Below are 12,379 nucleotides of genomic sequence, written 5' to 3'. Positions count from 1 at the left end.
AGATGTTTTTGTTCTATTTTAAGTATAAGTTTCGTCAGCTAGAAACGGGAAATAAAAGTTGATAAAAAGACTACTTATATAAAAAAACTATAATTATATGTCTATTAAAAAGTATAGATAGTGCAACATAACGAATATTTATAATTTATTTTTGTATTTAATTAGTTTTTTACACTGAATGATACATATTTATGAAACAGATAGTTCCTTCATTTATAAAAATAAATTTTAAAATACCAACTTCCGAAGACAATCCGTTTTTTAAGAATGATACGGATAACTGTATTGATGCACTAAAAGAAGCAGTTGCTAACTTTGCCACTATGCACAATAAGAAATTATCTTATAAAAGTTCACAGAGCAAATATGATTTCCATAAAGACAAAAGTAGATTTAGCTGGTTTCAAAAAAATATAGAAGGTTAGATTGTTTTACACTACCAATGTAGATTATCAGTTTCTACGTTTTGCAACTAACCAACTATTCACGCTTCCATATAAATGAACACGAAAGTTGTGCGTTTGAAATTTATAAGGTTGTTATACGTTTTAATTAACATATACGTTTTTACCACGATCAATGCACTAAGATTGTTTTCCGTGTTTCTAAAAAAAAATTTTCCTTATTTACTATTATCATTTTTTAATTGGATGTTCTATTACTGCTGTTTTATTTTCTACTGTGACAGATTTCGAGTGCCATTTATCAGTATCACGTCGTTTTGAAGGCCAAATAGTTACAAAACAGCAGAAAGACATTTTACTTAAAATGACTACAGAGCTTAAAAGTTTCAATGAAAGCAAAGTTAGTTTCGCTGTAGTTAGTGTATACTAATTTTATCTAAGAGTTTTATCAGTAAAAACAAAAACAAGTTATCATTGATTTGAAAATCGAGAATTTTCAATATTTAATAACATTGTATCTGAAAGTTTAAATTTTTATAAAATATTGCCGTTGTAAGATTACTATAACTACTTTGCGTTAAAATTTTGTTAACTAAAGTGTAACCATTTATGCTTTACCGCTATATAGCTTGGCGAGTTTTTCAGTTTTAAGTACTGTTTATTTTTATTTAGTAAAGCTTTTTATTTTGACTGGTTAATAATTTTTTGACTTTAAATAGTCCGTAGTTTTATGTTTTACTAATTTACTTTTTTTTTTCTGGGTTAGTTTACTTTTTAATAGTTTTTTGATTAAAAAAATCAAATTTGGAAGCTTTATTTTTAAATACTAGTTAAATTATATAGTGTATCTTTGTTTTAGGTAATAGAAAACTTTTTCTTGATTGAAAACTTAGGTGAACTAATAAAATAAGTTTTTCATTGTTTTAAATGTAGATTTCTGTAGATGCTTTAGTAAAGATTCTTTAATTGTTTACTAAAGCAAGATTATTACTTTTAATTCAAGTATATAAAACTCAATAACTTAATGTTCGTTTTTCATACTTTTTTTTTATTTTGCTAAAAATTTATGTCTATATAAATTTGAATCACTTTTTTGAAATACTTAAGTCTGTGTTTCTCAATGTTTGCACTTTTTAGATCATAGTACTTTATGCTATTTATAAGTATGTATAGCTAACCAATAAAAAGTTATTTTAAGTAAATCTGTATTTTATGCACAAATTTGCACGTACTTTTCTTCACAACTAAACTGTGAGCATCTAGTTAAATAACCACTGTATCAACCTACTCTGTACTAAATTTTTTAGGTACCTGTGTATATTGTTATTGGGAATCCAACCTCACACACAGGTCAACTTGTAAAATCGCTGGTAGAATGTAGCAGGGAGAAAAAAAGATGGGTAGTAATCCAGTGCACGTCAAAAAACCAAACTGATGAACTTGACTACTTAAAGTTACTGGTTGGTAATAAATTATTTTATTTGCAGTTATTTTTAGTTACTTAAATATTTTCAAGTATACTATGTAAATTTCTACACCTTTTTTGACAAAATTTTAAAGCTTTTGTTAGTTTTGCGTATATAGTATTCACAATAGTTTTGAAAACATAGTATTTTAAGAATAAGAAATTGTTTTTTGATTTAACTTTAGTTAACTTGTAACTTCAAAGTTCAGTTCGAAAAAGTTAAATATACATTTATGAATTAGTAGAACTTATAATAAGAAGCCTTTTCGATGTTTTGTAAACTGTTTTACACATGATGCGACAAACGATCATTCAAAACAAAATTTCATCTAAAACAGCTGTTTTCCATAGAGTACGATATTGCTTCTTTAACATGAGAACTATGGTTTAGAAGTTATTTGCTTAGTTGTATTTTGCTCAGCTAAAAACAATACATATAGAAATAAGTATTACAACTAGATTAGAAAGATTTTTAAAATAATATTTTTGCTGAAAAAAATTTAAAATAAAATGTTTAAATTTGTTAGAGAAAAGTTACGCGAAAGAGGGTAATTTTTTAATCAAAGTTATTGTTATGTTTTTATAAACTTTTTATTTACAAATATGTAGTTAATTACTAAGAAACTTTATAAAGTAAGTTAAGTCTGCAGTGAGAGCTCTACTAATAAAAGTTTATTTTAGGGTTTATAGAGTTTGTTCTTCAAAATCATTGCCTATTGCATAAAACACTGGTTGTTTTAATAAATTCTTATTTACTCAAATTGTACTTTGCTATCAAGTATATAGTTTATACTGTAAATAAGTTTTTTACAGCTTTCTAACTTTATGTTCCGTATCTGTCTTTTATTATTATGTTTTATGTCTTATAGCTGTTATGTTTTTTGTATACATGCTAAAATTAGCTTATGACAAGTAGACTTAAAAGCAACTATATTTTCAGAAATCAATAAATTTAGCCGTATCGAAAAGAAAGTCTATTAGGCCAGGTGCAGCATCTAACAAAAAACTTCAAATCATTATTAATTGTAACGGGTTTGCTTAGTTTGTACTTTATTTTAAGGGCATAGGGGAGTCAATCACTTTTTTTACAACTTGATCTTATTTTATAGAGTTTTAAATGAGCTATAGTTTGTTTTTTACAGGTTTTTAATACCCAAAGTATTTTTTAGATAAAGCCCAGTTAAATCAAATAGTACAATAGGTTCCTTATAAGAGGAGAAAACTAAAACCGTGAATAAGTAAAAATTACTAATTTTTTTTCTCTTACTACGTTTTATAAATAAATTCAATTCAGTTTTTAAGAAAATATTCTTTTTAATATTATATTATAAACAACTTGATGAAGCAGATTAAAAGAAAATATATTTAAAAAATAATAATGATCATAGTTTGTAAAAAATATTTTTTTGGTAACTTTTCAAAAAATATTAAAATCGAAAAAAAACGATTCCTCAAAAACTATAGGAGGAGGTAGGTTTTTAGTGACAAAGTCTAATTTCGCTTTTTAGTTTGCGACTCCCATAAAGAACCTATTGAACTATTTAACCTTGATAGCTTATATCTCAAAAGCTACTTCGGATTAAAACAAACGGTAAAAAGTTTTATATGTAAAAAATAAACTAAAAAAATAAATTTTTCTTTTGCCCTTAGTTGATGTTTTTAAAATAAGTTATTAGCTATATTATTTGTTTATGTATTTTATTTATTGAAAATATGAACGAAAATAGAATTTTTTTTTTGTAAAATATAAAGTTTTAAAGTTGCAAGTTCAAACTTTATTGTAAACATCTTATACTTAGTTTTTAAGTTTATATATAACTATTATGACACAAAATGATAAAGTTATATGTTTTTTTAAATTATAAGTTTGTTTACGAAATCAAATGTTTGTTTCTAATATATTGTTCGTATAAAGAACTTGGTTATTTTTTAATAATAATGAATAAATAAATTAATTTTATAACATTGTCTCTATTTCCAAATTATATTAAACTACTTTTTTTGTGCCTCTTTAACCGTTACTTGACTTTATTCGTACTAAATAAGTTTTTAAGTTTAAATATACAGAGTTTAGTTATAATTTGCAATAAAATGGTGATAAATGTTAAAGTATAGTTTTTTACATGTAATTAATTTATTCACAGTATAGAGGAAATATGCTTTAGTCTATTGGGTTTGAAAGTGTAATAAACTTGTACAAATAGTTACACTTAAGTCTAGAATGTTATTTAAATTATTAATTTATAGTGACATAACATAACTAAAAAAGTAAACGCTTTTAAGGGTACTGGAATATAAATATTATTTTAATTAGTAATAAATTTTTTCACCGGAAATTAGTTTAATCATTAAGCTATAGTCTTTCAGAATGCTTATTTTTGATTTGTTTTCAGGTATTTTGATATGTACCAGTTAATATCAGTAGTATTATCTGATGAAAATACAAAAATAAGTAACGTAATTTACTGTACAGATGATATTATAGCAAATCAGTATTCAGCAGCTGGTTGGTGCAATTCTGTTGTGTACACCGGTGTCAGCAATTCACAGGTTTTTTTTTTTACTTTATTTTTATTTATAAATGTACTTAGTTTTATTCACTTTAAAAAAAAGTTAAGTTATGATTTTAATGTAATTATTTAGTTTTTGATATAAGTTCTTACTTCTCTGATTAAAAATGATTTTATATTTTAAAAATGCATGAATCTTGAAAGTTTTAAATCAATATTGTAATTAAGATAAAGTTAGTAAAATTTATTAAGAATGGAACGTAGTTATGGTGCTTTTGCATAAAACATTTTAGAAGGTATTTCTTCTACTTCAGTAATTTTTAAAAGTTTTACGCTTTAGAAAATGTTAATTACACCTTCATAAACTCTCACAACCTAATATAAATTAATTACGTTATTCATTTTAGAAAGACGTAAATTTTAAGCAAATACAACATTACAATCGATTATCAATAACAAATGCTTCTTTTGTTTTTGCTGAAAAAGGCGTAAAAATTCAAAGCAAAGACTTTAATGTGTTACTAAATGATGAGTTTGAAAGAAATGAATTCGTAAGAATGCGAATGATGTCATTGCCATTTATGTTTGTTTAGATTTTTTTTACATATTTCCTTGTTATTTATAAAAAATCAAACTGTATGCATACAAATACTTAAATTTAATGACAGCGTTTTGCTGCTCTATAATACAAATAGTTCTACGGAGTCTACTAGCTCCAAAGTAAGTATTGTATGTTGTTTTTTTTCATATTAAAGTATTACCAGTTTCCTCGATAGTTAAAAAACTAATTAATTATTGGAATTTTTTAGGGTTTCAACCTATGCACCTCGGTTTTGAGAAGAGTATTTCCTATACAGTTTAATAAGCTGTGAGTAGGAGTTAAAGAGTTATTTAAAAAGAAAAAAAAATAAATGTCTGTTTTCTTTAAACTTTATAAACATTAAGACAAGTAGATATTTATTGAAATCATCTTGATTTGCCTATTTATTTTGCACTATTTGTTAGTAACTTGTTGAACTCTCAAGTTTCGATCTTTTAAATGCAGAAACTGCTGCGAATTTTAACAAATCCGTAGCAAATATCTGTTAGCTAAGAAGTTTATCCAGGAAGTAAGATCAAAATCCAAAAATTAAGATGACCGCATCTGACCTTAATTTTATAAAAAATTTTTTGTTTTGTTTGTGATAATTAAGTATGAGTTTTTTTATACCTATAACTAACAGGTATTTGAGTAAGAAAATTCTTCAATCCCACAACAAATTAATAAAAATAGACCGTTTAAGTGTTGATTTCTACCAGCCTTTGTTAAAAGGCGTTTTTGAAACCAGACTTCGTGCAATAAAAAAACTTGTATCAAATAGTCTTTTTGCTGTAACGGGCATCGTTAGTTTTATAGGTTTGTTTTCGCTAATGATTCAGTTTGTAATGTTTATCTTTTGTGCAAAATAAATTAGTTTTTTACAGCTGTCACAAAATGTTATTTAGTTATATAAAGTTATATATAAATCATACCTCTTCGGGCCTTAAACCACAAGCTTTCGATAGTCTGAGACCCGGGTTTCATTCTTATTGAAAATCGTCAGTCGCAACCGAAAAAACTTGTCTCAGTCTACCGATAGCTTGTTGTCTGATGATCGAAGAGGTGTGATCAAACCTTTGTATCAATTTGAGCTTGTCTAACGGCACACTTAAGTTCAGGCTTTAGTCTGATAGACTTAAGCCGATGTTTGCTTAGTTATTTATACGGTGAAATTGTATGTATTAATAAATGTATTATAATCTTCCGCATATTTTAAGGACAAAAAATGAAAAGAAATAGTTATAAAGCTAATTAATTTTAGATAAAAACTTTAAAGAGTCATTTGTTGCAAAAATTAGTATTTTTAAAATAAATATATTCAAAATTTCTATCTAATAGTTTGTTAATACAGTTCCTAACGAAACAAGTTTCTAATGATATACAATAATAAGAACAATTTTGCACAGTACTTTTCTTTATTTTACTGACAAATGTTTCTCTGTGTTAAACAATTAACACAGTTCCATAGATTTCCTTAAGTTAATCATGCAAAAAAGATAGCAAATATAGAAAATGAGTATGTGTATTTTTATAGCCATACTTATCATAGGTTAATAACTAATAGTAGGTACAATGTATGTCAATCACTCAAATTGCAAAATGGAGTAAATCAATAATTCTTAACAAATAAATTTAAACTATATTACTATGTAAATTACTACACATATTCATATTCTTTATCTTTTGTCATTTTTTGCAGTACTTTTTTTTTGGAACCCGTGGGACTGTATTAGTTGTTAAGCACAATCATTTTCAATTAAATAAATAAAAGTTCTGTGCAAAATTTTTGTTGGTATTGAAAGTTAAAAATATTGTTTACTAAACAAGCTTGCTTTTTTATTTTAATAACTATATAACACATTTTTATAGATACATTAAGGTTCTTACTTAACCTGCACTTCTCTGAATAAATAAACATAGTTTTACAAAAAAAATACTGGTTTTCTTGAATAAAATATTTTAAAATATACCAAATTATGGAAAGGTCATTATAGAATTATTAAGCTTGAGCTCATTTTAGTTTACATATTTATACTTGTTTCATATATTTTACATTGATATTAAATTCACTTAATTCAACCAGAAGTTTTACTTTATGTAAGATATCTTATTATGGTTGTGATAAAGTGCCCAATTCAAGAATGCAGCTACTAAACGCAATATGAATCATGTGAGTTAGTTTGCAGGCTTCTGGACCAAAGTTGACCATGAAAAAAATTCTGGTTCATCAAAAAGTGTATCAATGCCAAATGAACCTCAACTGATTCGGCCAAGAGTGGACCGTGGGATCAGCCAAGAAACATGGCTTGCGTTCATTCGTAGGTGGGAGGCATTCAAAATTGGTTCAACCATAAGCAGCCAGAATGCAAGCATACAACTGTTTCAATGTGTGCATGACAAACTTGGTGATCTCATGTTGGCAGTGATCTTAGATTGATGGCTTAATCAGAAGAGTATGTAGCTAAATTGATGGAGTCAGTAGCAGTCATAAAAATTGTAGTTGGTGTTAAAAGAGCAGAACTGGTGAGATTACATAAAGACCACGATGAACCTTTCAGAACATTTGCAACCTGTGTTAGAAGTAAGACAGAAACTTGTAATTTCACTACAGTTAGTGAGTGTGAATGCGGAAAGAAAAATAATACATGTTATACAGATGAAGCAATTAAAGACGTGATGCTTGCGGGTTTAGGTGACGAAGATATTAAAAGAGAAGTCTTAAGAACTGAAGATATCTTGTCCAGATCATCGTTTAAGATAATTTCTTTTAATGAAAGTAAGGAAATGGGCAGACATGCAACAGAGAACTATCGGAATGTATCAGCGGTATCTTCGTTTCAACGACAGAAAAAGCATTTTTTAAGTGTAGGGGATAAGTCCCAGTATGTGCTTGCCAGCGCTGTAAAAAGTTGTTTTATCCATTCAAAGGGAAAGGAATTCTAAATTTAAAACCTTTCAGATATTGTTTTTCTTGTTGGCGCAGCCAGTCAAAGAAGGTTAATGCTGTTCAAACCCATGATGATAGTTTCTGTTTTATGCAACAGAATCCACAAATAAAGTCATTACACTCTAATAAACAAATTATGTTGAACAACATTATTTTTGACAAAAGAAATTTGTGTAGAGCCAAGACATTCGACCATCCCCGTTCATCACTTAAAATCACTAAATACGGCACAAATAAGTTTGTTATGCTTAGTGCGTTAACTGATACTGGTGCACAGTCAAATAATTGGGGATGGAAAAACTTTCAAGTTGCTGGTTTTGGTAAGAATGACCTACTTCCTGTATCAATCATAATTCGGGCTGCTAACAAAGTTCCAATAAATATTTTAGGCGTTTTTAGAGCTGCTGTTAGTGGAATGTCTCCAAAAATAAGGTAGTTAGCTGCAATGGTATTATTTATGTCAGTGACTGGGTTTTTTTTTTCTCTCGTATGGAACAATGGTTGAACTTCTAATCTTAAATAGTGATTTCCCCACTATTGGTTCTCATCAGCATTTTAAAGTTGTAGCGAATTTGAATGAAAAAGATCAAAGTAAACTCAAGTCACACGAGGTAACCTTCAGTTTTGCCCAATCAGAAGCAAAGTTCCATTCAAGGCTACAAGTGAAAATGTGAGTATGTGGCTTCTGCAAAGATATGCAGCTTCTACGTATAATATATGTCTGCATAAACCACTTAATCAAATGAGTGGGCCCCCACTTGAAATTTATTTGGAGGATAATGTTAAACCTCGTGCTTTTCATACTCCGGCACACGTACCAATTCATTGGCAAAGACAGGTTGAAGCGGATCTCATAAGGGATGAGAAAGGGTGTTTTGGAACGTGTCCCATTTGGTGAACCTGTAATCTGGTGTCATCGTATGGTTATCACAAGGAAACAAGGCTTTAGAAACTCCGTTTAAGTTGGCACGCAGAATTCCAAAAAGAACATTCAAGACTGTAACAGATGCTTGGAACGGGTATCATTGAGTTCCTTTGAGAGAAAGTGATAGGCATCTCACAACATTTATCACTCTGTTTGTTAGGTTTCGTTATGCTAGAGCACCTCAAGGCTTTGTTTCGTCTGGTGATGGTTACAATCGTCGTTGTTCAGCTATCTTATCTGATTTTGATAGAAAGGAAAGGTGTGTAGATGATACTGTGTTTTATGATTCTGAATTAGAGTGTCACTGGTGGAGAACAATATATTTTTTGTCAAAAGTTAGAAAATCTGACATAAACCTTAATCCAGATAAGTTCCAATTCTGTCAGAAGTCAGTTGATTTTTCAGGTGTCAGAATTTCAAATGAACGCATAGAACCTTTACCAAAGTACTTGGACTCAATTCGAAAATTCCCAACACCAAAGTCTACCACAGATACACGGGGCTGGTTTAGCCTAATAAATAAAGTATCCAACTATGCCAAACTTCTAAAGTTATGGCACCTTTTAGAGATTTTCTAAGCCCAAAACACAAATTCATTTGGACAAAAAATTTGAACCAAGCATTTAATGAGTCAAAACAAATGATTGTTGATGCAATAAGAAACGGTGTACAAATATTTGATCTTGGAAAGTTGACATTTTTAAAACCTGATTGGTCAAAGCAAGGCTTAGGCTACTTTCTCATGCAGAAACACTGCAATTGCAATAGCCTGTTACCAGACTGCTGCACCACTGGTTGGAAGGTGACGCTTCCAGGTTCAAGGTTTTTAAATTGAGCAGACAAAAATTATGCTAAGGGCTGCAAAGATCTTGTGGTTGTTACGGACCATAAGCCACGTGTAAAGATTTTTGGTGATTGTGCTGTGCTTTAAACGAAATTCAGAATAACCGAATATTTAGACAGAAACAACGCACACTACCATGGCTTTTTGAAGTACAGTACATGTCTGGTAATACTAATTTAGCTGCAGACGCTGCATCACGTTATCCTACCTATATGAATAATGGTCAATAAAAATGAATTCGCATGATGGTGACGTGACTAATAAATACTAATAAATCACTTGTTATTACTTCATTAAGTACTCAATGAAGTACGCCGTTCAATCGCAATAACTTAGGAAGAAACGTTAAATGACAAACTACTTTCAAGAGTTTTTAGGTGTATTGAAGAAGGTCGAAGTTTAAAACATGATGAATGTTTATCGGCGTATTTTAGATACGATGGTGCTTTGTACGTGATATATGGAGCTATTCTATACAAGGTCTGATAGGTGGTGCCTATAAGTTGACGACCTCATGTTCTGTAAGTTACATTCAGCGCACCAAGGTGTAACATCAATGCATGCTCGTGCCTAACAGATTGTTTTCTGGTCTGGGATTACACAGGACATTGAATCAATTCGAGAAAAGTGTTAAAGCTGCAAGCAAAACTTTCCTTCTCAACCATCGTTACCACAAGAGTTATCTGATCATCCTACAAGTCCTTTTAAAAAGATATTTGCAGATTTTTTCCAGTTTGCTGGAAATTTTTTTCTTGTAGTAAGCGATAGATTGTCAGGTTGGACAGAAATATTTTCAACACCCAGCGGAACATCTCAAGCAGGTTTGCGTGGTTTAATTAAGTGCCTACGAGACTTATTTTCTAGATTCGGAGTACCTAAGGAGAAATCAATTGGTGGTGGACCAGAATTTTCGTCTAGTACAACAAAATAACTTCTTAAAACCTGGGATGGAACACATTGAGTAGATTCAGCATACTATCCAAGGTCAAATGGAAAAGCAGAAGTCGCTGTAAAGCAAGCAAAAAGATCCAATGTTACTGAATCAGGTAGCCTAGATAACGATAGATTTTTAAGTGCGATGCTTCAGTTGAGGAACAGACCTGACAGCGACTGTAAAGTATCCCCAGCTGAAATTATATATGGACGACAGCTGCGAGATGGTTTTGCACTTTTTCACAAGCTGGAAAAATTTTCTAATCCTGCGGTGCGACCTGTATTGAGAGAAGCATGGAAATTAAAAGAAGAGGCACTGCGTACAAGACTCGTCAAAAATGCAGAAGCTATCAACCACAAAGCTAGGAAGTTGCGACCTTTGTACGTTGGCAGTAGGTGTCTACTGCAGAACCAGAGCGGTAACCATCTACATAAATGGGACAGGAGTGGAGTTGTAATGGAGGTGTTTCCACATGATTAATTTGTGGTGAGAATTGATCGCTCACGGAGATTGACGCGAAGGAATATAAGGTTTTTGAGGTTGTACAACCCAATCTCAACGAGTATTGATGCAAGGGCATTCTATGGTTGACGTCGAGATCAACCTAGCTCACAAGAGGTCAATGTAAGTCATCAATTTTTCGATTTACCTTCAATGTTTTCAGATGATTCGAATGATTCCAGAACTAATGAGACAAATGAAGCTGATGGGGATCATAAGAATGTTGAGGAAGAGCACACTACTGCTTCTATGGTTCCCATAAAAAATAAAGTACATTTTGCTCTGCGAAGGTTAAAAGACTTTAATGTCTCAGGTCCAAGTTTGTGATATTAACAAAGACAGAATGGATTCACGTTAAATTGGATATGTTTAATTGTGTAAAATTTAATTGTAATGTTTTTTTTGTATTACAGTTATATTATTTATTTTTTAATCGTTAATTTGTTAAAGCAAATTGAATTTTATTAAGATATCCAGTTTATTACAATTTTCAATGCTTTTTGTTACTTATCTAGATTCCCTTATTTAAGCTTTGTTTCGTCTTAAGTTTATTTTTCCTTAATGAACTGAAGAGGATGTAGAATTATTAAGCTTTAGCTCATTTTAGTTTATATGTTTATACTTGTTTCTAGTATTTTATATTGTTATTAAATTCACTTAATTCGGAAAGCAGTTATTCTTGAGTTATGAGATTAAAAGCAACACAATTTTAGTTCAAATTTTGAATAATTTTAAGAAAACATTATACAAAAGTTGTTTTTTTAGAGTTGATTTTAATACTAAGTTTCATTGAAAGGGCTCTCAATTATAAAAATTCATCTTTGAGTAGAACTTTAAAGTTTAAACTTGTACAAACAATCTTTCTTAACTTGCTGTGTTTTTAATACTTTTCATGGGTTTTTACTTAACTTTATAACATATAACAACAGTAATAAATAAAAGAAAAGTCTTATTTACTAAATAAACTAACTTTTGAATGAATCTATGTTGCACTTGGTTTATGTCCAGTACAACAGCTTGCTCAGTACAAGTTCAGACAAGTTCCAGTAGTTTCAATTGCCGATTTCAGGTTTTAGTGACTAAAGCTCTCAGAAGGCCTGTGATACCCGATCTCATGATGTTTATTTATCTAAATGCTCCTCCTGTACCTAGCTTAACTCTTTTTATAGCATGTGCTATTTGAGTGTCAATATAGATAAGGTACTATAAACTATATATAGTGCTCCCAAAAAAATTGATAAAATATATTTTTTAAGTAACCTTAAACTA

At 29.7% G+C, this 12,379-nt stretch overlaps 1 protein-coding gene across 1 annotated transcript in view; it reads left to right on the top strand.

The window, feature by feature from the left end:
• LOC145837923 (dynein axonemal assembly factor 9-like) overlaps positions 1–12,379 on the top strand; it is a 34,303-nt gene that overhangs the window by 13,991 nt on the left and 7,933 nt on the right. The window contains exons 14-20 of the mRNA XM_082945416.1: positions 201–420; positions 689–804; positions 1,712–1,864; positions 2,810–2,901; positions 4,263–4,419; positions 4,787–4,962; positions 5,603–5,775. Coding sequence (XP_082801542.1) covers positions 201–420; positions 689–804; positions 1,712–1,864; positions 2,810–2,901; positions 4,263–4,419; positions 4,787–4,962; positions 5,603–5,775 — 1,087 coding nt within the window. The remainder of the gene's footprint in view (positions 1–200; positions 421–688; positions 805–1,711; positions 1,865–2,809; positions 2,902–4,262; positions 4,420–4,786; positions 4,963–5,602; positions 5,776–12,379) is intronic.

Source organism: Thalia democratica, chromosome 1 (assembly GCF_965202585.1).
Source record: "Thalia democratica chromosome 1, ktThaDemo2.hap1.1, whole genome shotgun sequence".
NCBI lineage: Eukaryota > Metazoa > Chordata > Thaliacea > Salpida > Salpidae > Thalia > Thalia democratica.
The sequence above is the reverse complement of the archived record's forward strand: the minus strand, read 5'-3'. Positions and strand labels throughout refer to the sequence as shown.